The 26,289-nt window shown below is 46.3% G+C and overlaps 3 protein-coding genes across 3 annotated transcripts in view; all 3 read left to right on the top strand.

Moving 5' to 3' along the window:
- The window catches only part of LOC126955360 (uncharacterized), a 98,399-nt gene extending 89,118 nt beyond the window's left edge, over positions 1 to 9,281 (top strand). Inside the window, exons 3-4 of the mRNA XM_050791868.1 lie at positions 7,445 to 7,526; positions 8,950 to 9,281. Coding sequence (XP_050647825.1) covers positions 7,445 to 7,526; positions 8,950 to 9,281 — 414 coding nt within the window. The remainder of the gene's footprint in view (positions 1 to 7,444; positions 7,527 to 8,949) is intronic.
- Positions 1 to 26,289, top strand: part of SHISA4 (shisa family member 4) — a 429,323-nt gene that overhangs the window by 58,580 nt on the left and 344,454 nt on the right. The window lies entirely within an intron of this gene.
- NAV1 (neuron navigator 1) overlaps positions 16,789 to 26,289 on the top strand; it is a 278,022-nt gene continuing 268,521 nt past the window's right edge. Inside the window, exon 1 of the mRNA XM_050762167.1 lies at positions 16,789 to 16,978. The gene's annotated coding sequence lies outside the window, so the exon portion shown is untranslated. The remainder of the gene's footprint in view (positions 16,979 to 26,289) is intronic.

Raw genomic sequence — 26,289 nt, 5'->3', positions numbered from 1 at the left:
GGGGCAGGGCAGATCTCACTGTGTCACCCAGGTGGGAGTGCAGTGGCGCAATCTCAGCTTATTGCAGCCTCAACCTCCTAGGCTCAAGCGATCCTCCCACCTAATTTTTTGGATTTTTTGTAGAAATGAGGTCTCATCCAGCCTGGCCAACATGGTGAAACTCTGTCTCTACTAAAAATACAAAAATTAGCCAGCCATGGTGGCAGGTGCCTGTAATCCCAGCTACTTGGGAGGCTGAGACAGGAGAATCACTTGAACCTGGGAAGCAGAGGTTGCAATGAGCCAAGACTGCACCATGGCACTCCAGCCTGGGCAAGAAGAGCAAAACTCCATCTCAAAAAAAAAAATAAAAAAGAGGTCTCATTACATTGCCCAGACTGGTCTCAAACTTCTGGGCTCAAGCAATCCACCTGTCTCAGCCCCACAAAGTGCTAGGATTACAGGCACGAGCCACTGTGCCTGGCCATGTTGTATATTTTCAATAGGTGACTTGTATGGTATGTAAATTGTATATTAATAAAGCTGTTTTAAAAATTAAAAGGAAAATAAAGACATGTTCAGACATACGAAAGGGGAAATAATTCACAACAAACAGTCCCCAATGTAAGAAATGTTAAAGTAAGTCCTTAAGGCAGAAGTAAAAAGAAGGAACAGAGGTAAAGATGATGTCTTATTTTTCATTGGAAACAATACAAGCAAGAAGGCAGCAGAGTAACATTTTTAAGTTCTTTTAAAATATTGTCCACATAGAATTCTATATCTAGAAAAAATATCTTTTAGAAATAAAGAATAGAAGAAATGGTAGCTACAATTGTATTTTAAAAATATGATTTAAAAAAATTATTTAAAACTGGCTGGGTGTGGTGGCTCATGACTGTAATCCCAGCACATTGGGAGGCTGAGGCGGGCAGATCACTTGAGGTCAGGAGTTCATGACCAGCCTGGCCAACATGGCGAAACCCTGTCTCTACTAAAAATACAAAAATTAGCCACGCATGGTGGTGGGCACCTGTAATCCCAGCTATTAGGGAGGCTGAAGCAGGAGAATCACTTAAACCCGGGAAGCGGAAGTTGCAGTGAGCCGAGATAGCGCCACTGCACTCCAGCCTGGGCGACAGAGAAAGATTCCATCTCAAAAAAAAAGAAAGAAAGAAAATTATTTAATACTTTTAAAAAGATAGTTGACTATTTAAGCAAAAATAATAAGGTTGTATTTCAGGATTTATAACATTTGGAAAAGGAAATGCATGGTTATAATAGTACAAAGGTCAGGAGGAGAGAAATGGAAGCTCATTATTGCAAGGTTCTTATACTATGCATGAAATGGTATAGTATCACTTGAAGGTAGATTTAGGTAAGCTAAAGATAAATAGTATGAATCCTAAAGCAACCACTGAAATAACAAAACAAAGAGTTATAGCTAATTAACCAGCAAAGGAGATAAAATGGAATTGTGAAAATACTCGATCTAAAGCAGAAAAAGAGAAAAAATTGAACAAAGAACAGATGGGACAAATAGAAAATAAACAATGGAGCTAGGTGTGGTGACTCAGGCCTGTAATCCCAGCACTTTGGGAGGCCAAGGCGGGCGGATCATTTGAGGTCAGGAGTTCGAGACCAGCCTGTCCAACATGGTGAAACCCTGTCTGTACTAAAAATATAAAAATTAGCTGGGTGTGGTGGCAGGCACCTGTAATCCCAGCTACTCTGGAGGCTGAGGCAGAAGAATCTCCTGAACCCGGGAAGTGGAGGTTGCAGTGGGCCAAGATTTGAACCACTGCACTCCATCCTGGGTGACAGAGTGAGACTCTGTCTCAAAAAAATTAAAAAATAAATAAATAAACAGCGAAGTGATAGACTCAAATCCAACCACGTCAATAATCACATTAAATCTAAATGGCCTAAACACTTCATTTTAAAGGCAGAGACTGTTAGATGGACTTTTTTTTTTAAAGTAAGACTCAATTATTTGCTATCTATAAGAAATGAACTTTAAATATAAAACCTTTAAAAGGATAGGAAGAATATACTATGCTAACATTAGTCAAAAGAAGGTTGAAGTTGCTATATTAACACCAGACAAAGTTGATTTCAGACCAGTCTGGGCAATATGGTGAAAGCCTGTCTCTACAAAGAATACAAAAAATTAGCCAGGCATGGTGGTGCAGGTCTGTAGTTCAGCTACTTGGGAGGCTGAGATTGGATCTCTTGAGCCCAGGAGGCAGCAGTTGCAGTAAGCCGTGGTCATGCCACTGCACTCCAGCCTGGGTGACAGAATGAGACCCTGTCTCACAAAACAAAAATGAAACAATAACAACAAGAGTTGATTTCAGAGCAAAGAATGTTACCAGAGATAAAGAATGACATTTCATAATGATTAGGGGTCATTTCATCAAGTGGATGTGATAATCCTATGTTTATGCACTTTAACCATCAAACAGAGGGAAAAGCTTCCACTCCCTGAAAAATGAAAACAAAACACAAAAATTATACTTAAACCTCTACTGCTAACCTCTACTGCTATTTCACACACAGGGTACAGAATACAAATTTTGTGTGACATATGAAGAAGTAGAAAACTATGACTCATAATCACAAGACAACAAGATCGTCAGGTGATCTAGTTATGAGAATCAGCAGACAAAGGCTTTAAAACAACAATTATAAGTATGCTGAAAATTTTAAAGGAAAAAAACATTCACAATAGGTAAAGAGATAAGGTATTTCAAAAGAAATGGAAATTCAAGAACAAGCTAGCCGCCGGGCGCGGTGGCTCAAGCCTGTAATCCCAGCACTTTGGGAGGCCGAGACGGGTGGATCACAAGGTCAGGAGATCGAGACCATCCTGGCTAACACAGTGAAACCCCGCCTCTACTAAAAAATACAAAAAACTAGCCGGGCGAGCTGGCGGGCGCCTGTGGTCCCAGCTACTCGGGAGGCTGAGGCAGGAGAATGGCGTGAACCCGGGAGGCGGAGCTTGCAGTGAGCTGAGATCAGGCCACTGCACTCCAGCCTGGGCGACAGAGCGAGACTCCGTCTCAAAAAAAAAAAAAAAAAAAAAAAAAAAGAACAAACTAAAGGGAAATTATAAAATTGAAAAATACAATGTATGAAGACTTAGTTGATGAGCTTAACAGCAAATTAGACACTGCAGAAGAAAAAAATAAGTGAATTGAATATAAGCTAATAAAAACTATCTAAATTGAAGTAGAGAGAGGAAAAAATGGTTGAGAAAAATGAACAGAGCATTAGCAAACTGTGGGATAATAGTAAGCAGTCTAACATACATGCAATTAGAGTTCCATAAGGAGAAGAAAGAAACAATAAGGCAGAAAAATATTTAAAGAAACAGTAGCTTAAAAGTTGATGAAAAATAACAATCCATAGGTCCAAAAGTTCAACTAACCCCAAGCAGGATAAACTTTTTAAAAATCATACTCGGGGCCAGGTGCAGTAGCTTATGCCTGTAATCCCAGCACTTTGGGAGGCCAAGGCTCATTTGAGGTCAGGAATTCAACACCAGCCTGGACAATTTGGTGAAACCTGGTCTCTACTAAAAATATAAAATTAGCCAGCGCTGGGCATGGTGGCTCACACCTGTAATCCCAGCACTTTGGGAGGCTCAAGTGGGCAGATCACCTGAGGTCAGGAGTTCAAGACCAGCATGGCCAACATGGTGAAACCCCATCTTTACTGAAAATACAAAAATTAGCCAGGAGTGGTGGTGGGTGCCTGTAATCTCAGCTACTTGGGAGGCTAAGGCAGGAGAATCACTTGAACCTAGGAGGCAGAGGTTTCAGTGAGCCAAAATCACACCATTGCACTCCATCCTGGGTGACTGAGTGAGACTCTGTCTCAAAAAAAAAAAAAAAAGAAAGCAAAAATAAAACAAAAACACACTTGGTACAACAGAGTAAAACTGCTGAAAACCAAAGATAAAGAGAAAATCTTAAAAGCAGTCAGAAGGGGAAAAGAGACACATTACACAGAGGGGGTCAAATATAAATGTGAGAGCTATTTCTCGTCAGAGATCATTAAGTCAAATATCCATTAATTGATAAATAAACAAAATGTGCTATATTCATACAATGAAATACTACTCAGCAATAAAAAGAAGAAAAAACTACTATAGCTATAGTATAGCTATATGAACCTTAAAAACATTATTCTAAGACCAGGCGCGATGGCTCACGCCTGTAATCCTAGCACTTTGGCAGGCCGAGGCGGGCGGGTCACGAGGTCAGGAGATCAAGACCATCCTGACTAACACGGTGAAACCCCGTCTCTACTAAAGATACAAAAAATTAGCTGGGCGTGGTGGCGGGCGCCTATAGTCCCAGCTACTCGGGAGGCTGAGGCAGGAGAATGGCATGAACCCAGGAGGCGGAGCTTGCGGTGAGCCGAGACGGCACCACTGCACTCCAGCCTGGGCGATAGAGTGACACTCCATCTCAAAACAAAACAAAGAACAAACAAAAAGTTATTCTAAATGAAAAGAGCCAGATGCAAAAGACCATAAATTAGATTATTTCATTTCTATTAAATGTCTAGAAAAGAAAAATCTATAGAGATAGAAAGCACATTAGTGTTTGCCTGTGGCTAGGGGTGAGATTGATTGCAAATGGGTAGGAAGAATTGCTTTGGGATGTTATAAATGTTCTAAAACTAGGCTGTGGTAATAGTTACACAACTCTTCAAATTTACTAAAAATTATTGAATTGTACCTTTACCATGGGTGAATTTTAGGATATGTTAATTATACCTTAATAAAGCTATTAAAAAGGTGCTGAGACAGAAGCCACCAGTTTGGAAAGGATAAGAGAAAAACATGTAACTGAAAAAGGACAATTGGCCACACTATAGAATTATTATAAATCCAAGAGAAAATGACCAACAATATAATTGGAAAAAGATTAGGAAATAGGAATAGAAGGCAATTCTAATCTCAATAAACGTATGAAAAGATGTTTAATCCTATTAATAGTTGGTAAAATATAAATTAAAGTCTTGGTAATCTACAATCTCACATCCATCTGATTGTCCAAAAAAAGGGCCTGACAATACCAAGGTTAGCAGGAGTATGGTAAAATTAAAGGTGTCCAGGCTCTGTGGCCATCAATTTCACTCCTGGATAGACTACTGGAGAAACACAAATGTGCACAGTAAGATCCTTACAAGAATTTCCATAGCAGCATGGTTTATAATTGCAAAAAAAAAAAAACTAGAAACAATAAAATAAATAGGCCAGGCACAATGGCTCATGCCTGTAATTCCAGCACTTTGGGAGGCCGAAGTGGGTGGATCACGAGATCAGGAGTTTGAGACCAGCCTGGTTAACAGGGTGAAACCCTGTCTCTACCAAATCTACAAAAATTAGCTGGGCATGGTGGTGGGCGCCTGTTATCCCAGCTACTCAGAAGGCTAAGGCAGGAGAATCGCTTGAAACCAGAAGGCAGAGGTTGCAGCGAGCTGAGATTGTGCCACTGCACTCCAGCCTGGGCAACAGAATGAAATTCTGTCTCAAAGGAAAAATAAATAAATAAATTAGAGTGTAGTTGTACAATGGAATATTATATAGCAGTGAAAATGAGTAAACTAAAGCTACATGGAATGCAGTAGAGGAGGACCTTAAAACTATATTTGTAATGCTTTATTTCTTTTTTTTTTTTTTTTTTTTGAGACGGAGTCTCACTCTGTCACCCAGGCTGGAGTGCAGTGGCCGGATCTCAGCTCACTGCAAGCTCCGCCTCCCGGGTTCACGCCATTCTCCTGCCTCAGCCTCCCGAGTAGCTGGGACTACAGGCGCCCACAACCGCGCCCGGCTAATTTTTTGTATTTTTAGTAGAGACGGGGTTTCACCGTGGTCTCGATCTCCTGACCTTGTGATCCGCCCGCCTCGGCCTCCCAAAGTGCTGGGATTACAGGCGTGAGCCACCGCGCCCGGCCGTAATGCTTTATTTCTTAAACTCAGGGCGTTTACAGGTGTGATGGTGAAATTTTATATGTCAACTTGTCTGGGCCATAAGATGCCCAGATATTTGGTAAAATATTATTCTGGATGTTTCTGTGAGGGTGTTTTTGGTTGAGATTAACATTTAAATCCGTAGAATGAGTAAAGCAAACTGCCCTCTCTAATATAGGTGGACCTTATCCAATCAGTTGATGGCCTAAATAGAACAAAAACGGCTGACTCTCCCCTAAGTAAAAGCGAATTCCTTTTGCCTAACTGCCTTCAAACTGAGACACTGGCTTTTTCCTGCCTTCAGACTTGAACTGAAACACTGGTTCTTCCTGGGTCTCGAACCTGCTGTCCTTTGGATGGGAACTATATCATCACCTCTCCTGGTTCTAAGGCCTTCAGACTTTGGACTGGAACTAACACACTATGGACTCTCCTGGGTCTCCAGCTTGTTGATTCACCCTGAAGGTCTTGGGACTTGTCAGTTTCTACAATTGCATGAGCCAATTCCTTATAATAAATCTCTTTCTCTCTCTCCCTCTTTCTCTCTGTTTCTCTCTCTCCTCCTCCGTCTCTTTCCCCCTCCATCCCCTCCCCCTGTCTCTATAGTGTACATTCTATTGATTCTATTGATTCTGCTTTTCTGGAGAACCCTGACCAATAGAATAGTTATGTTTGTTATATTATTCTCTATACCTTTTGCAGGCCTAAAATAGTTCATAATAAATTTTAAAATAAATAATGAATGACTGGGCATTAAAATGTCATATGCTATAGAGGGCAAGTAAAATGAGAACTGGAATATGTACATTAGATTAGCTATTAAGAGGCCCATGATTGCCTTTGTAGGAGTGTTCAGAGTGGAGGCCTAATGGTGATGGGTTGTAGAGTGATAGGGAGTATATACACACCCTTGCTGGAGTTTAACAACAAAGTGAAAAAGAGCTCTGGGTTTAGAGTAGGGTGCAAAGGAGAGAAAGGGTTGTGTTGTTGTTGTTGTTGTTTGAGACAGGGTCTCGCTCTGTTACCCAGGCTGGAGTGCCGTGGCATGGTCTTGGCTCACTGAAACCTCCGCCTCCTGAGCTCAGGTGATCCTCCCACCACAGCCTCCCAAATAGCTGGAAGTACAGACATGCACCACCACAACTGGCTAATGTTTTTGTATTTTTTATAGAGATGAGGTTTCATCACATTGCCAAGGCTGGTCTCGAACTCCTAGACTCAAGCAATCTGCCCGTCTTGGCTTCCCAAAGTGCTGGGATTACAGGGGCAAGCCACCATGCCCAGCCAGAGAAAAGAGTTTTAATAATGGAACCACTTGTCTGTGGGGCTTCCATAGTAATTCTGTTGGAATTATCAGAGTCCTGGTCCTCCTTTGGTTGCTATGACTATTCTAGTAGAGATTCTGGAAGATTTGAACTGCGTTTCTGTGTCTACAAAGTGATTTTTTTTTTTTTTTTTTTTTTTTTCACTCTTGTCGCCCAGGCTAGAGTGAAGTGGCACGATCTCGGCTCACTACAACCTGTGTCTCCCGGGTTCAAGCAATTCTCCTGCCTCAGCCTCCCAGGTAACTGGGATTACAAGCACCCACCACCATGCCCAACTAATTTTAGTAGTTTTAGTAGAGCCAGGATTTCACCTTGTTGGCCAGGCTGGTCTTGAACTCCTGACCTCAGATGATCCACCCACCTAGGCCTCCCAAAGTGCTGGGATTACAGGCATGAGCCACCATACCTGGCCTTAGTAAAGATTTTTCAAAGAGCACAGTGCTGCTCTCTCTCATGGAAAGAAAAGTATTAAACCCATGATGATTACATCTTAGTCTAAGGGGAATATTAAACCCACAATAAATTAAGCTAAAACTTCTCGCCGGGCGCGGTGGCTCAAGCCTGTAATCCCAGCACTTTGGGAGGCCGAGACGGGTGGATCACGAGGTCAGGAGATCGAGACCATCCTGGCTAACACGATGAAACCCCGTCTCTACTAAAAAATACAAAAAACTAGCCGGGCGAGGTGGCAGGCGCCTGTAGTCCCAGCTACTCGGGAGGCTGAGGCAGGAGAATGGTGTGAACCTGGGAGGCGGAGCTTGCAGTGAGCTGAGATCCGGCCACTGCACTCCAGCCTGGGCGACAGAGCGAGACTCTGTCTCAAAAACAAAAAAAAAAACAAAAAAAAAACTTCACAGACTCTGCAAGGGGTTGGGGCGGGGCAGGGGTGGGCAAGGAAGGGGTTGACTGTAACTGGAAAATCTTGGGCTACTTGTGGATGGTGGTTTTTTTCTTTTCTTTTCTTTTTCTTTCTTACTTACTTTTTTTTTCCACCTAATGGTTGAGCTTGGCTAAAGGAGTGCTGCTAATGGTTTCCCAATTTAGTTTCAAGGGGATTGGCAGCAGGGTTTTCCAGGCCACAAAGGCTGAAGGGGACATACTATTAGTCTGTCTCACTCCTCCCAGAAACTCAGTCTGGGTTTTATTGTAATTTCATCTTAGTCTCATCAAAGGCGCTCCAGATGAGGAGATTCTGAGCTGGGGTATTTCTTCCTACCCCTCCCAGATAGATTGCAAGGTTTTTCCAATACTCCATTCTCCCTGGGGCTCTCCCTGGTTGGCGCGGAGAGAAAAGCGCCAGCAGGGGTCAGCAGTGTCCCACATCTGGCCGGGAGCTGCTTGCCACATGTGCTGTTTCTCCTGGCACTGCCAGAGATATTGGGGGAATTGGCGAGCACCGTTCCATTGAGGCGTTAGCATCATTCTGAGCATTGCAGGCTCAAGATTCCTCTCCCTGAACGTGGGGTGGGCTGGAGGAGTGGAGGGTGTGTTCTTTATAAGCACTATGTGGGGTGTGGGTGTAGAATCCAGACATCAGCAATGCCAACTCACCATCTGGTTTTCTATCGGGAGGTTTTTATGTGTATTGGCATGAGCAATATATTGTGTCGGTCTGGGTGTCAGAGGACGCGTGTCAGGGTTGCCTTGTTGAAATTTTCCCAGGGACCTGGGATTTCTGGACTCACCCGGTATCCAGGCTCTCCCAGAGCGGCGCTTTGGCTGGCCAAGGCCTGGAGCAGAGTTTGTGCAGCGCTCCCACGGCCGCCTGCCCGGGCCTGCCCCCGACACATGCTCAGTGGAATTCTCCCGTGGCAGCCCAGAGTCTCCGGAACGAAGGTCTCCGCGGCCAAAGCCACGCAAGAGGCTCTCCTGCTCTCATTTCCAGACGCACCCTCATCCTTGGCGTCTCCCAGCCCCAGTTCTCTTTGACTCCTCCGGTCCTCATTGCTGCTCAGCTCCACAGCGCCCCCACCTCCCAGGATAAGTCCGCCTGACTTTACAGCATACAGGTCCAGAATAACAGATGGCCAGAGGCATCCCATTCAAAACTCCCCGCCTCCTTCCTAGCTCCTCAGTCTCTCCCACCCCAGCTTGGTGGTGCCCAGGGAGGGGGTCAGAAAACCACAGAGGGCCCGTGGGAGGCGTCCAGCTGGGAGCAAGCCTGGGCTGGAAGAGGAGCCCAGTCTTTAGCTGAGACTCCCAGGGCCCCACGACCTTCCAGGCAGCCTCCACCGCTGCTGTGACAGGCAGATGCCCGACTCTCCACCTGCTTTCTGACCTGACTTTGGCAAGGCCTGGGCACCTGGCCTGCTTTCCCAGGAGGACAGTTACAGCAGCTGATCTAGGGAACAGGTGTGGGCTCTGCGTCACAGCTGCTGCTGAGCACATCTGTACCCACACTGGGGAGGCTGCAGCTGCAGCAGGGCCTGTCAGTCACTCACACTCTCCCCGGACTTGGGCAGTGGCGGGTGGGGCGGGCAGGAGGCGGGAGACTCGGATTGAGAGAATCTGAGATAAGCATTCACAGAGCACCTTGCTCCTAGAGATCCCAAAATGTGGCCCCTGACAAGGTTTTCCCAAAGTCAGCCTCGCTGGCACCAGCAGCGTGGGAATTAAGGCTGGATTCTCCCCTTCTGCCTTGCTCCCCAGCCCTTGGGCCACAGTCAGCTCCTCCTCCTTCCTGGCAAGCTCAGCTCAGCCTTTGCAGGATGGAACTTTGAATTCTGGCTTCCAGTGACTCTCCCAGAAAACTAGGAGGGAAGTGCTTGGAAGAATGGCTCTTTATTCATGCAAATGATTTCTTGCCACTTAAGAGCTTCAAACCACAAAATCAATTAAAGAGAAAGGGTGAAGATTTGGGGGTCTGTGCCAGCCACTGGATGCAATGTTTTGACTCCATCATCTTATCAAATCTTCCCAGCGACCCTGCCACATAGCTATTATCAAGATCATTTCTGTTTCCCAGAGGAGAATTCAAGGTTACACAGTTAGGAGGCAGTGAATCTGGGATTTGATTGCAGTCCTGATTCCAAAGCTTGTACTCTGACCACTGGGCCACACTGCCTTAAATCTCCCATTCCCTGGTAAATCCAACATCTGAGCTACATTCTTTCTCCCTTGCAGGGAATCACCTGCCTACCTCCACCTCATTCATTTCTTACCACAGCTGGAGTCCCCTCTACAGCCTTTACCTCCAGTAGTATTTGGCAATTCACCCACTTCCAGCTCCTGTCATCATCCTCCCCTACCCTCACCAAAGTGGACATCGCAGCCTCTAAATCTGAATGGAGCTGACACCTAGCACCCACCCTCTCACCAGCTACCTCTGGGTTCCCCTACCCGGTATTCCCTTCCTCACATCCAAGCCTGTTCCCCTCACATCCTGTCATGGCCTGAAATAGTCTTTGCCTCTGTCTACCACTCTCCAGGGTCCCTCTTCACACCTACGTCTGTTTTCCCCTCTCGAGACACCTTCTCTTAGCATTTTAAGACTATTTATTGATATAGGAAAATGCTTGCAGAATATATTAGGAGTATCTTACAATTTTTTTATAATTATATATGTAATACATGAACAGATTCTCCTTGTAAAAAGCAAACTCAAACACACAGAAAAAGTTAATGACTCCCTTGATGACTGCCAGTTTGAAGTGTTTTTCCAGACCTTAAAAAAATTTACTTTCATACAAGCATATGTACATACAGAAAGACATACTTTAATGGGGCATCTTTCATCATAAGTTGGATCATAATGTGCAAATTGTTTCACAACTTTTATTCTCTCTGTTTTTAGACAGGGTCTCACTTTGTTGCCCAGGCTGGAGTGCAATGGCATAATCATGGCTCACTGCACCCTCGAACTCCTAGGCTCAAGCCATCCTCCTATCTCAGCCTCCCGAGTAGTTGAGACAACAGACATGTGCCACTATGTCTGGCTAATATTTTAATAAATTTTTTGTAGAGACAGGTTCTCCATGTGTTGCCCAGGCTTTGAATCTCCTAACGCCCGGTATTAAGATTCTATGACTATGTATTATGCAGAGAGTTTGCACATGAGTAAGTTCTGGGTGGAGAGACATTATTCCTTACTAGGGCCTTAAGAGTCTGGCTGCAGCTCTGCTGCCACATGGACAAAACCAGCTGCATAATTTACAAGATCCAGCGCAAAATAAAAATGTGACATTTCTTGTTGAAAATCATTATGAATTTCAAGATGGCAACAACAAAGCATTAAACCAAGCAGGGGGCCTTTCTAAGCTTGAGGCCCCATGTGACTGCACAGGTCACATGCCCGTGAAGCTGGCTCTACAGAGACTAGCTGACTGTTGGACTGGCTGTGTCCTGGATTCTTTTAGTCAATGCGTTCCCTGTTCTGACAATGGACATTCCTGTCTCAGCCTCCACATTGGGTCTTGTCTCCTGATTCTGCACCCAGCCTGCCTCAGCCACATTCCCTTCTCCAAAGCCAGAGTGCTATGTATTCCAGCACAAGCAAAGTCCCAGGGTCTATGCCTGCCAGTCAACATTGCTCTGGAGGCACCCACAAAGATGGCAAAGATGGGGGGTGAAGGGGGTATTGGACAATGAGATCCCTGTGCCTCAAGTGGAAAGTCTCTCAGGGGATAAGAGAGGACTGAAGTACCAACCAAGAAACCTGGGTTTCATTCCCAGTTCTGCCACTAAATTTACTGTGTCCTTAATTGGCAAGTTGCTTAACATCTTGGCACCGTTATCTCTTTATCTATTAAAGGAGAGAGTTTGATTAGATTGTCTTTAAGACCATTCCCACTTCCAGCTCTAAAAGTCTGTATTTAAGTGACTCTAAGAGACTATAATAATAATAGGTAACATTTGTTGACCATTACCATATGCCATTTACATGTTGATTTAATGCTCATAACAACCCTATGAGGCAGGCACTGTTATTCCCATTTTACAGTTGAGAAAATTGAGACTCAGTTTAAAACACGCACAGTGAACAAGGAGGCTTTTTAGGGTGGTGAAAATGTTCTAAAACTTGGTTGTGGTCATGGTTGCACAACTCTGTAGATTCAGAGCTGTATATTTCTAGTGGGTGGCTTTTATAGTCTGTAAATTGTACCTCAATAAAGCTGTTGAAAAGAAATAAAAAAATGTGCCGAACTAGTACATGATCAAGCTCTCCACACTGCTATAGACTCCTTTCCTCTGCATATATGTAGTATTTGAAAGCATGACTCAGGAGCCAGACTCCCTCAGTTCAGATCCTACCTCTAGCACTTACTAGCTGAGACCCAGACAAGATACTTGACCTCAATTTCTTTACTTGTAAAATGGAGATAAAAAGGGGTACAGATTTCATAGGGTTGTTGTGGAGATTTAATGGGTTAATATATGTTAAATGCTTAGCATAGCAGTTGGCACACAGCAAATGCTATATAAGTAGGGACTATTATTATCTTCCATACCACAGGATTGCCACAGCCAGAACCAGGCTTCTTAAAGGGGCAGGTTTTCTCCCTGCAAACCCCACCCCTGTTCTCCTGGGCCCCTTAAAGAAACATCTCCTCTTCAAAGGCCATCTTTGGAAAAACACCACGATGGCTTTCAGTACATCTCACTTCCTGGTAACAGAGAGAGAGTGAGAAACAGCATCTTCCCGATAAGGCAGTGACTCGCTCACTCTCGTAAAACATTCATTACTCTGACAGCTTTTCCCCATAGACTCTTTCTCCCAGGTCCCTGTGAGCTCCAACAGTCAACACAGAGGGCCCTTCTTAAAGGGGGTCCAGGGCCAGTCATGAGGTCCGAGTGGCCAAGGATGGAGATGCCTGTTTTGCCCACGTCCGACCCCATTCCATTAACATGGGAAACCCCTCACTGGTTAATGAATCAAGCTAGAAAGGACAAGGATTGTTAGTGGACAGTCAGATTTCTATCACTGAAAAATGGGTTTTCAAGCACTGAGCCCATAACCAGAGTGAATCTAACTGGGGTGGGGAGGTGGGGCGGGGTTGGGAATGTGAGCTGATGCTTTCTGTTTGATAATCTCACTTCTGCTTATATGTGAGCAGTACTGCATAAACCATTTTCTCCTCCGCGATCTCACTGAATATACACCATGGCCTTGGAAGGTGGGTATTCTTGTCCTCTGGGTGTCAACACTCCCTTTTACTGATGAGCAAACTGAGGTGATGCACTTCAGCCAGCATCAGAACCAAGGCATGGAGTCAGGTCTTCTGAAGCTGGGCCCAGTGTTTTTCCACTGTGCTTCAGAGGAGGAAGTCAGAAGCTGCTTCGGACTCCACCTCAGAAGCTCCAGTGACGCTTATTAAAGTGCTCAAGAAAATAAAGCAATGTGCTATCTTCATATCCTTGCCAAGGACCTTACAAACTGCACTGGGAGCCCCAAACAAGAGAGTCCGAAGGGTAAAGATCGTCTCCCTGTGGGCCACGTGGAACACAGGAGCTGTGAGTGTGTTCAAATCCCCAAAGTCCCATGTCAGATAACCCAAGCAGAGAAACAAATTAGCATTGGTCCACAGACCTCAAGGCGGTAGGAAAACAGGCAAAGTCCCCAAAGAAATCAGGCTGGGTGGAGCTGAACATATCACTTGCCATGCTTCCCGGGGTTCCCAAAACTTTCATCTCGCCTGAGGCCAGGTCTGATACTCTATGGGGGTGACAGCAAGCTTCTGGGCTGATTTTTAAAAACTTATTTGTCAGGTTGACATTACTCCTTTTGCTACGCATCTTGCCCCAAAGCAGGATTGGCTCTAAGCTGTGGAGGAGGGGAACAGGGGGGCTGTTGGGTTTTAAGGAGCCTTAGTGAGGCCAGCAGGACCTGGAGGCCACCTTCCCGGTGGGGAGTGGGTGTTCAGGTGACGATGCTAAGGGTCTCCTGCAGTGAACCTGAATCTCCCTCCTTCCATCACTCACCAACCGTTTCATACCCCAGCACCTCTCCCACTCTCTCCATCCTCCCCTCCCCACAGCCAGGTCCTTGCCTTTACCTCTTATTGATTTTCATATTTAAGGAAAATCCATTTGCTAGACTCAGAGCAACTGAGTCATCACTGTGTTCAGACAAAAACTACTCACAAAGTAGGCATTTGGCAGAGGCCACTTCTGGGATGGGCGGGGACCCTGTTTCTTACCCAAACAGTGCTCTGTCCAGAGTCACTTCTGGCTTCTCCTCCCTGCTGCTCTGTCCTATCCACTTTCTCTTTCAGTAGCTTTCATATCCTCTGCCTGTCACCCCAACCAGACTGGCCCCTTTACTCCTTCCTCCCTCAACCTGTCCACATGCTATTATGTTTGCCTACACATACAGGTTCACTGCTGGAAATTTGTGAGTGAGACATTTTTCTGAATTTTTTTTTTAGATTCAGGGGTACATATGCAGGTTTGTTACCTGGGTATATTGTGTGATGCTGAGATTTGGGTTACAAATGATACCGTCACCCAGATTGATTGGGACATTTGGAGCAGAGTCAGGGAGAACTTGTATGAGCATCCACTCATAAGCGGGAGAGAAATATTGATCCTATGTAGTGATGGAAGAGATCTAACTCTTACAGAATTATAGCTTTGGCTTTCTTTTCCATTCTGGGTAGCACCCAAGGAATGACATCATGCCAGCATTACCAATGTGGATGGGGCTATGCATCCAGCTTCACAATGGGTCAAGGAGTCATTTCACCTTCTGATAGTCATTTGCATGCCTACTGTGTGGTCCTTGGTCTCTGGGGTCCCACCTTATGAGCTCTCAAGAAAGGACAGTGCTTCTTCTTAAAGGACTAGGCTTCCCTTTGCAGGACTGTGAAGAGCGCAAAAGGATTCTAGCTAGCACATCATTGAATGCCAAATTGGGCGCAGAGTTAGAGAACTCCCAGATCAAAGTAACAGCTAATGTTTACTGAGTATTTACTATGTGCCAGGCACTATTCTAAGTGTGTCACCTATACTATCTCATTTAATCCTCCCAACACTCTTAGGAGCTAGGAACCATTATTATCCCATTTTACAGATGAAGAAACGTAGCTAGAAGTTAAAGAGTTCATTAAGTTCTCATGGCTAAAAAATCATTGAGCCAGGATTTGAACCCATGTAGTCTGCCTTAAGAGCCCACACTTCTAGTTTTTATACAGAGGGTAAGGGTGTCACTCTGCAGTCCACCCCCTTATCCCTCACCAAAAGGCAATTCACTCCCTTCATGGACAAAAATCATACAACAAATCTTTTTCCCTGATCCATTGGGAACTTCTTGAATGTCACTGCTTGTCCATTGTCAGGTGTCTCATCTCTCCATATTCAAAGTCACCATGGCCTGACTGACTGGGTGGGGGCGTTCAGGGAGGACCCAAGGGCTCTCATCCTGACTCTGCTCACACTGACTTTGCTGGCAAAGAGCTCTGAGACTTCCCAGGGAGTAGACAGTTTTGCTTTCTATCCATCAGCCCTCCAACTTGCAACCCCATGGCCCTGGGAATAAATCAGTCCTCATATTTGTTGGCTGGAGCAGGGGAATCTGCTGGGTCCTGGGCCACAGCTACTCCTTTTCTCCCATGTAGCTCAAAGCCTGCTTCAAAGCTCAGGCCATCTGACTTCCTTCTGCCTTCTTCCTGCAGACTCTGGAAGTCCCCAGGCCAGGAGGCAAGGGGCTTGCACTGCTTCAGAGAGGTTGCAGTAGGTTCTGGCTGAGGGCCTTCGTCCCATTCACTCTCCTCAGGTATGTCGTTTCCTTTCTCCTCTTCTTCTCCCTCCTCCCACTCCCAAGTCCCTGGAAGAAGGAGGAGGGGCATCGGCTGTCAGGAAGGTGGGGAGAAGTCACTTATTTTACTGAGCACCTACTATTTGCGGGGCCACTTGCGGGGCCTCCCCTCTCCTTGGCACCTAAGAGTCCCAGCTCAGACAGCATGACGGTTCAGTGGGATGGAGAAAAAAAGGAGGTGGGTGCCCGGGGTGAGAAGTCGGGTGGAGAGGCTGGCCCATCCATCTGTCCCCTTCTCCCGAAGAACTGCGGCTGAACCAGCGATACCCGGACGACATGTGGGGGAGGGAGGAAGCCCGGCCTGGAAGTGGCGGTGGCGGGTCCCCGGGCAAAGGAAAGGCTCAATTGTGCAAAGGCTTCCTGCCCTGCCAGCTCGCGGGTCCGCCACCGAGCAGCCGCCTTTCTGCGGCCAGCCTGGAGGCGGGGCGGGAAGGCGAAGGCAGCAAAGGGTTACGGGAATAGCTTTCCAATGACAAAGTCTGGAAGGGACCCATGCCTCCGCCCCTCTGCGGGTTAAACTGGCACAGCGCAGGGGGAGGAAAACCAGGGCGATCGGAGCAGATTCTCTCCTCCTGCCCACCCCCCGGCCGCCGGGCACTCCCCTCCTGGGCCCGCCGTGGAGGCAGCCGGCGTGTGCCTGGGGCAGCGGGTCACGAGGCTCCGCCCCGGCCGCCGGGCCCGGGGGGACGGCACTTTGTTCAGGATGCCGCCTCCCTCCTCATTGTGGGGCTGGGACCGGCGGCTGCCCTAGTGCGGGGCCTGAGGCCGGAGAGTGCGGCTGACGCTAACCCTGGTGCGAGCGGCCGAGGCGGCCTGGGGAGCCCCGGGAAACTTTGTGCTCGCAAGAAGCGGACCCCGCACCCGCGCTGCCCCGGGGGATGCGCGACTCTGCGCGGCGGCGGCGGCGCGATCCCGGAGCCCGGGCGGGCAGACGCTCCGGTGAGTGGCCGGCGCGGGGCGGTCGCGCGGTCGCGGTTCTGGGGGTCTGCCGCTTCCCATTTTGCGGGGCTCGGCTGGCAGGTCCTGAGCGGTCGAGACCAAGCCCCGGAGTAGGGGAGGTTGGTGCCCGAGGAAGGCTGCGGGCTGGGCTCGGGAGAGGCGCCGGAATAAATAACAACCAAGATGCTCGCGGCTTCCCGGGAAGGTGTGTGCCCCTTCGATCCCTTTGGGACTGACTGCGCGTTTGATTCTGGAGTTGACTCTCTGGGGGGCTGCCTAACTTCAGTCCCTCTGAGCCTCAGTTTCCTTGTTGCGAAATACCCACAATTTAAAGTGCGTTGAGATCTTATCATCAGGAGACACCAGGTGCTGCGTTCTTATACTCGCACCTACACGACAGGCACATACCCTACCCTCACCTCTGCCTTTCGTTGAAGCAAGAGTTAACTCCTCCCATCCCAGCAGGAGCCAGCGGAACAGCTGGGGCAGGTGACCTTGCGGGCCATTCCAGAAAACGTTCCCCGCACCCCAGGGATGCGCCGAGTAGCGCCCTCCCGCCAGTCTCCCGGAGGCCGTCCTCTCTGGTGCCCGCCCGGTGCGTCTGGGAGGGGAGAAAGTGGTCCCAGAGGAGAGGGGAGGGAGGAGAACGCAGAAGTTGGGTGATCACGGGGAGCTCACCTGAGCGCTCCCGACGCTTGGGCTCTGGTCCCTGCTAATCCTCAGAGCCGATAAAAACTGGTCATAGGATAAAGAAGCAGCCAAGTCTGCAGCGGGCAGAGGGGAGGCTGGAACTGGAGAGGACGCGAGTGGCGGGTGGCGGGGGCGGTGTGTAGGGGTGACGTCCACCCGGCAGAGAGGGTTCCTTGTCCCCCGGGGCCGAACACAGGAAAATCAGCTGGTGAGTCAATGGGACTTTGTTAGGATAGTCACAGGGCGCAGCTGGCGCCGGCTTAAGGGAAGAGCTGGATCCCCCCTTGATAACATGCTGTTTATCTGGCTTCCTGTTTCAGTGATTGGGATACCATTGGCTCGTTCAAATTCAATGCTGAGAAGCCTGTGGCCCACGTTCATTCACTGTGCAAAAGCAGAGGGCTTTCCTGGGTTTTTATTTGTGGGCTAGCTCTTGTTCCCCCTACATGAGGTCCCCTGCAATTCACTTGTAATGGGGCTGGAGACTTCACACAAAGAATGGCCTCCCCAGGAGGAGGATGAGACACTGCAGAGACCTTGGCTTACTTTAGGCCAGATATATATATATGATTCCGGCTTGCTTATGACTTAAAAAAAAAAAAAAAAAAAAAAAAAAAACCCTGCTTTGACTTGGTTGGTGTGTCTTTGGGATTGACCTAAGAAGAGAGACAGAGGGAACAGCTGTGTGGATTTTGTCTTCTAAGATGAGCTTCCTAGTGATATGTGCTTTCACCACCGGTTTCTAGGGGAAGTTCTCAATCATCAGCTTGTAGTTCTCTATCTGGCTGTGTTGCTAATCACCTGGATGATCAGAGGGCAAATAATTCCTCACGTCTCTGTCCTGGTTTTCACTTCTGTAAAGTGGAGCCAGGAAAAATTGCTACTGTTGGAAGAATGAAGAAGGTTTTTCAGATTTGTGCTCCAGCCCGTAGGGTCTATTTCCTGAACTTTTCAGGTGAAAGAGAACACCAGGTGAAAGAGAGCACCATTTCCAGGTGAAAGAGAACAGCCCCTAATCTGAACTTCTTCAGCAGTTTATCTGATTTCCCTTGGGGCAAGTCTCACATTCCGCTTTGCGTTTTTTGTTTTTGTTTTTGTTTTTGTTGATTGTCAGTGTGCCATGCTTTGTATTTTAGATATTTGGGTGTTTGTGCACACGCCTATCTTCCTGTGAGTACCTTCCAGCCAAACACCCTATCTGACCATCCACAACACTCAGCACACAGTACGCACTTTATAGATGTTTGCCAAATTAATAAAATTGTGGAGAAAAACTAAGTAGCTTTCAAAGGCCTCCCATCTCACTTAGTGCCATTTATTCATTCTTTGGGAGTTGATTTGCTCCCCCAGACCCCCTCCACCTCTTTTTCCCTCAAAACACAGTCCCTAAAAATGTTGATTTGTGGCAGGGCATGGTGGCTCAAGCCTGTAATCCAGCACTTTGGGAGGCCGAGACAGGCGGATCACGAGGTCAGGAGATCGAGACCATCCTGGCTAACATGGTGAAACCCCGTCTCTATTAAAAAATGCAAAAAACTAGCCGGGCATGGTGGTGGGCGCCTGTAGTCCCAGCTACTTGGGAAGCTGAGGCAGGAGAATGGCATAAACCCGGCAGGCGGAGCTTGCAGTGAGCTGAGATTGGGCCACTGCACTCCAGCCTCAGCGACAGAGCGAGACTCCGTCTCAAAAAAAAAAAGTGTTGATTTGCCCACAGATAAGTAGGCAAGCTTTGAATATTTGGGCTTTTTCTGGGATCTGGCTTCTTTGGTAAGCCTTGGCCTGGGGAAACTGAAAACAAGAATGCTGTTTTGGCCAGGTGCAGTGGCTCATGCCCGTAAGACTGGCGGATCACCTGAGGTCAGGAGTTCGAGACCAGTCTGGACAACGTGGTGAAACCCTGTCTCTACTAAAAATATGAAAATTAGCTGGGCATGGTGGCAGGTACCTGTAATCCAGCTACTTGTGAGGCTGAGACAGGAGAATTGCTTGAACCTGGCAGGCAGAGGTTGCAGTGAGCCGAGATCACGCCATTGCACTCCAGCCTGGGTGACAAGAGTTAAACTTTGTCACTCTTTGTCACTCTTTGTGCTGTTTTTCCTTCCTTGCCTAATCTGGCCCCCTCCTGAGTCCCTGTGAACCTCTGGTATCAACTCAGTTTGGGCCCAGTAGAAAGGAGTGGCCTATAATAGAAAAGTCTCCTATCCATCTTTTATAATTTGTCGCTCTTTTCGCCTTCCTATTTCCAATCAGTGTCACTCCCCTCTTCTTTTAAAGTTCTTTTGAATTCTTGTAAGGGTTTGGCCTTTAAGAAAAATCAGAATGTCAAAGTTGAAAGGATCTCCACTCCTCCCAACCCCTGCCCTTCTCCCCTTTACAGACAAGAATGAAGGCCCACTGAAGGGAAGGGATGGACTCAGATCTACACAGCTGGGGTACTGCAGAAGCCCTGCTAGAATGCAGGGCTTCTGGCTTTCAGTTTAGGGCTCATTCCCTTTCAACAAATCACTGGGAAGTTTTATCTTCCTAGTGTTTCCATCTCAGCAGATGTTACTTAGCTGTTAGCAAGAGAGAGAGGAACAGAAACATAGCAAGGGTCAAGAGAGCTATCTCTGGGATGGAACCACCTATCAGCTTTTCAACATGGAGAGCTAAGAAATGTGGCAATACTTGGCAAACACTTCGTCTTTCTGGCCCCTAGTCGCACACAAAAAATAATAATTAAAAACACTTTTAGTTCCTTCTTCGACTTAAAAATACCCCTCCAACTAGTCTAGCGAAAAACACCCTCCACGGTAAACAGTTTCCTGGGCCTAATCTGTTCCCTTAACCTCCTGGGAAGGCTGACTCAGACCTGATTTCCTCTGAGAGGCCTGCGATTTTGCTTCCCAGCTTCCTGTGACTCTTGAGACGTGAAGCGAGGCAGGATGGCTGAGACTCAGGCCACTCTGACCTGCCTGTGGATGTGGTTCAGGTTCTGACACATGTCCTGTGCAGTTCACACTACCATCCCCATCAAATCTATTTGCTCTACTTAATTTTAATATGAGATGCACTAATATGCATACAAAATTAAAGGCGCTGATGCATGTGCCTCTGCCAAGGACCGTTACTAACAAGATGATTCCACTTCAAAAGACTGCAAGACTGTTCTGATATCCAATCCTCAGATGCTCTGAAAGCTTTCATAAATGGAATTGTTTCTTAATTTCCTTTTTGGCCTGTGCATTACTGGTGTGTAGAAACACAGCTGATTTTTGTGTGTTGATCTTGTCCCTTGCAATTTTGCTGAATTTATTAGCTCTAGCAGCTTATTTGTTTTTGGATTCTTTGGGATTTTCTATACATAGGATCATGTCAGCTGTGAATAGAAATAGTTTTACATCTTCCTTTCCAATTTGAATGCCTTTTATTTATTTTTCTTGCCTAATTGCTCTGGCTAGAACTTTCAGTGAAAGCAGGCATCCTTCCCTTGTTCTTGATCTTAGGGGGATTTCTGGATTTTAGCCTTTCACCGGTGAGTGTGATGTTAGCCGTGGGCTTTTCATAAATGTCTTCTGTGTTGAGGAAATCATCTTCTATTTCTAGTTTTCCAAGAATTTTTTTTTAATCATAAATGGGTGTTGAATTTTATGTCAGATGCTTTTTTTCTGTATCACTCGAGATAATCATGTGACTTGCTTTCTGTTTCCTTCATTGTATTAGTGTGGGACATTACACTGATTGTTTTTCTTATGTCGAACCACTCTTTAATTCCTGGGATAAATCCCTCTGAAGGTTTTGTTTTTTTTTTTTAATCTGCAAAGTTTCATTTTTTTTTCTTTAAAAAGATGATAAAATTTGACTAAGTGCTACCATTGTACATTAGGGTTGGTTGACGTATTTAACTATACTTTTCATTATGATTAGTGTACTTTAAACATTTAAAAATTATATTGTGGTAAATATGTACAACCTACAATTTACCATTTTAGCCACTTCTAAGTGGCATTAGTTCAGTGGCATTAAATGCATTTGCATTGTTGTATAACCATCACCAGCAGCCATCTCAGGAACTTTTTTACATTCCCAAACTTAAACTCTATACATTAAAGAGTAACTCTCCATTCCCCTTCCCCCCTCCCCAAGGCCCTGGCAACCACCATTTTACTTCCCATCTCTATGAATTTGTAAACATTTTTTAATAACAAGAAGTTAGGCATTAAAGGGTTAAAGAGCTTTATCTTCCTGTCTTCCAATTTCCCACCAACTCCCTCTAGCCGGAGGGGCCACACTGGCCCTGATGCAGAGATGAACTGATTCCTGGTCGTTCTGAGACTCAGAGGGCACCACGCCCAGCCTCAGCGCGGGCTTCATTTCCTCTAGCTCAGGGGTTCTCCGTCTTGGTTTGCACATTAGCACCACCTGGGGAGCTTTTAAAAATTACCGATTCCTGGGCCCATCCCCAGAGATTCAGCTTCACTTGGTTTGGAATGTGGCTTCAGTGTCTGTCATTTTAAAAAGCTCCCTAGGTGATTCTGATGCACTGTGAGGGTTAGAACTACTCAATGGTTGAGCTGATTTATTCCCTGGAACCCTTGACTGGTCACAGCTTTCAATGATGCAATTCCCTCCCCATCTGGTCAGTAATACTGACCCACTTTACATCCCTTCCCTGATTTTAAAATCCATTCGTAAATAGAGTAAATGCCAACTTCCGTAGAATTAAACTTTCAAAATTGGAAAGACCCTTAAGTGTCATGTAGTTTTTTCTATTCCAGATACATCAAATCCCCCTAAAACATCCCCCTCAGAGGTCATCCAGCTTGGACACCTCTGTTGCTAGGGCATTCCCTGCAACACTATGTTGAAATCATCTTATTCCATATTTGGACAGCTCGGTTTTTCGGAGTTCCTCCTTACATTAATCTGTCATGGACATGACTTCCACCCATTGGTAAAAGATCCCAAAAGCTTAGCGGGCTTCACCAAAATGCATCCCTGAATAAAGTGGAGGATATTCAAAATAAGTCGTGCAGAATAAGTGTGATTGCCTACAAAGGGTCAGCCTTTCAATATTTGGGAACAACTACCATGCATCTGTAGCCATCTTTTCTTCTCTGGTCTCGTTAGCCCCACTTCCTTCAGATCTTCACTGGATGCGTCCCCAGGTTTTTTCAAGGAAGATTGATGTATGATGTAATAGCAAGATTGTGGACCATGACATAACCAAGACTTGAAGTCAAGGTTCAAACATTGACTTTGCACCTGAAGTCCTTAGCAAGATGAGCATTTAGGAAATATTGGCAATTGAAATTATATCCTCCACATGAGTGTCATTGCTATGCTCTGTGTGACCTTAGGCAGGCCATGGAACCTCTTAGAGACTCTGTTTCTTCCCCAGGAAAAGTGGACTGAAAATCCCTTACTCCTGGGACAGTGTTTTCCAACTTGCCTCAGCTGTTAATCTTAACCTCTTCTCTCTTCTCCTTACCACTCCACAACCCCACACCTGCAACAGTGATTCCTATGATCTGGCAATTTCAAAAAATATAGTCAAAGAGTGATTGCATGAATCAAATGAGACCATGTCAGACCTGACTCAGTCTCTGGGATGCTCAATGTGTGTGCTTAATAAATGCCAGATTTAATCTTTTTTCTTTTCTTTTCTTTTTTTTTCTCATTTGAGACAGAGTGTCTCTCTCTGTCACCCAGGCATGCAGCTTTTTCTTTTCCAGATGCATGCTGGCCAGGCTGGTCTTGAACTCTTGGCCTCAAGTGATCCTCCTGCCTCTGCCACCCAAAGTGTTGAGGATTACAGGCATGAGCCACTACGCCCAGCCTCATCCTATTTCTTACTTACCTTCCTCATTATACGCATCACCCTTAAAATGCTAGTTTCTCTTGTTTGAAGGTGTGTCCAGAATGAGGTGCACCACTCCACTTATGAGATTACTGGCACAGGTCAGCCATAGGCAGATCACCTATTTATTAGCAGATTTTCTTTTCAATTTGTAGATTGCCCCTGAAAACCTGAGAACTGGGCTGACTTAGAAGGGATAAATGAAGGCATAAAGGAATGAGAGTCTGACTGTATCTTTGCTATTTACTGTTTGTTGTTTAGTTATTTCATCTTGTTTTGGTGTTATCTAATTTTTTGGTAGACGTCAAGCATAGCATAGAATAGGTCCATAATAAATGATTGCAAGAGTCAGTTACCGGTGCCTTTTTCCCAGTTCATTGGTGCAGATAATTGAGTTGACTGGGAAGGAGTATCTGGGTTCTGGGTAATGCCAAGATACCAACTGCTCTCTTCCTGCTTTTCCTTTAACAAAGGAGAGACAGCTGATGAGACACACGGTTAGGGGGCCCCAGCCAGGACCCACAGGAAGCAGCTGCCTGCCTTGTCTCTCATCTGGGACCATTCTGTAAGGCCCTCTGGCTCTCCTTCCCCAGAGCTTCAGGAGGAGGGCTGGATTGCATGGCACACTCCGCACTATTGCATGCTGCCCGTTGGACCCCGGCCTTTTGTGCTCTTCATCACCCTCTGGGTATAGTCTGCTTTACCAAGGAGATTTAGGAAGGTGTCAGCCACACTTATCCCGACCTCACTGGGTGAGACTGTGGAAGCTGCACCCTCAAGGCCCATGCCTAGTTCCCAGGGGGAGGGGAAAGGGCTACATGACAGTTAAGGTGCTTTCCTATGGTGCAAGCTCCCCCCACACACAAGGTTTTATTTTGAAAACTGTCAGATAAGTAGAGAAGGTGAAAGACTGCCTAGCAAGATGAATGTCTACATTCACTGATTGTTGACATTTTGCTAGATTGCTCTCTATATCAATCAATCTATATAATATTTTTCTGAGCCACTTAAAACTCATTTGTTGCCAGGCCTGGTGGCTCGCACCTGTAATCCCAGAACTTTGGGATGCCAAGGTGGGTGGATCACGAGGTCAGGAGATCTAGACCATCCTGGTCCAAACTCCGATGGTGAAGCCCCGTCTCTACTAAAAATACAAAAATTAGCCGGGCATTGTGGTGGGTGCCTGTAGTCCCAGCTACTCAGGAGGCTGAGGCAAGAGAATCGCTTGAACCCGGGAGGCAGAGGTTGCGGTGAGCCGAGATGGCACCACTGCACTCCGGTCTGGGAGATACAGCGAAACTCTGTCTCAAAAAAAAAAAAAAAGTAATTTGTTGACATCATGATACTTAATCCTTCAACACTTAAGCATGTTATTTCCAAAGAACAAGGACATTCTTTTTTTTTTTTTTTTGAGACGGAGTTTCACTCTTGTTGCCCAAGCTGGAGTGCAATGGCGCAATCTCGGCTCACTGCAACTTCCATCTCCTGGGTTCAAGCGATTCTCCTGCCTCAGCCTCCCAAGTAGCTGGGATTACAGGCATGTGCCACCATGCCCAGCTATTTTTTTGTAATTTTAGTAGAGACAGCGTTTCTCCATGTTGTTCAGGCTGGTCTCAAACTCCTGACCTCAGGTGATCCGCCCACCTCGGCCTCCCAAAGTGCTGAGATTACAGGTGTGAACCACTACGCCCAGCCAAACATTCTTCTATGAAACTACAGTACCACAATCACGTCCATTAATACTGGATTTGACAGAACTGTTTCATATATGGCCATAATCAGGTTTTCCAGTAGTTTCCCAAATGCCTTTTTTTTTTTTTTTTTTTTTTCAGCCTCCTGAGTAGCTAGGACTGAGTCTGTAGCTTTCACTGTGGTCTCGCCCTGACCTTGTGAGCCCGCTGGAGTGCTGGGATTACAGGCTTGAGCCGGATCTTTTTTTTTGAGACTGAGTCTGGCTCTGTCGCCCAGGCTGGAGTGCAAGGCCGGATCTCAGCTCCTGCAAGCTCCGCCTCCCGGGTTTACGCCATTCTCCTGCCTCAGCCTCCGGAGTAGCTGGGACCACAGGCGCCCGCCACCTCGCCCGGCTAGTTTTTTTTATTTTTTAGTAGAGACAGGGTTTCACCGTGTTAGCCAGGATGGTCTCGATCTCCTGACCTTGTGATCCGCCCGTCTCAGCCTCCCAAAGTGCTGGGATTACAGGCTTGAGCCACCGTGCCCGGCTCCAAATGCCTTTTTGAGAGTGCTGTATACTTTTTCTCAATCCATAGCCTGCTGAGTTAGGGCCTAAATTGAAATTTTCTCTCTCAGCAAAAGGGAAATAAGGTCATGATCCCTAAAACTGGGATAGTGATCCACGGGAAGAGAGGCACTTTGACTTATATCATTTCATGTAATCGTTCCAACAACTTTGCAAGATAGGTACTAGTATTCTCTCCATTTTACTGGTTAGGAAATTGCAGTTCAGAGAGTTATCTAAGCTGCCCAAATGGTATGAGCCATTATTACCACTCCATGCTGCATGTCGTATGTAATAATGATAGAAAAATAAGAGGTTATATTTGTAAAAACCTGCATCATTCACATTCCACACATTCTGTATCCTCTTCACTAGGCCTTTTTTTCTTTTCTTTTCTTTTCTTTTTTTTTGAGATGGATTCTCGTTCTTTGCCCAGGCTAGTGTGCAGTGGCGCAATCTCGGCTCACTGCAACCTCTGCCTCCGAGGTTCAAGCAATTCTCTGCCTCAGCCTTCTGAGTAGCTGGGATTACAGGCACCTGCCACCA

Source organism: Macaca thibetana, chromosome 1, assembly GCF_024542745.1.
Source record: "Macaca thibetana thibetana isolate TM-01 chromosome 1, ASM2454274v1, whole genome shotgun sequence".
In the NCBI taxonomy this organism is placed as follows: Eukaryota; Metazoa; Chordata; class Mammalia; order Primates; family Cercopithecidae; genus Macaca; species Macaca thibetana.
The sequence above is the reverse complement of the archived record's forward strand: the minus strand, read 5'-3'. Positions and strand labels throughout refer to the sequence as shown.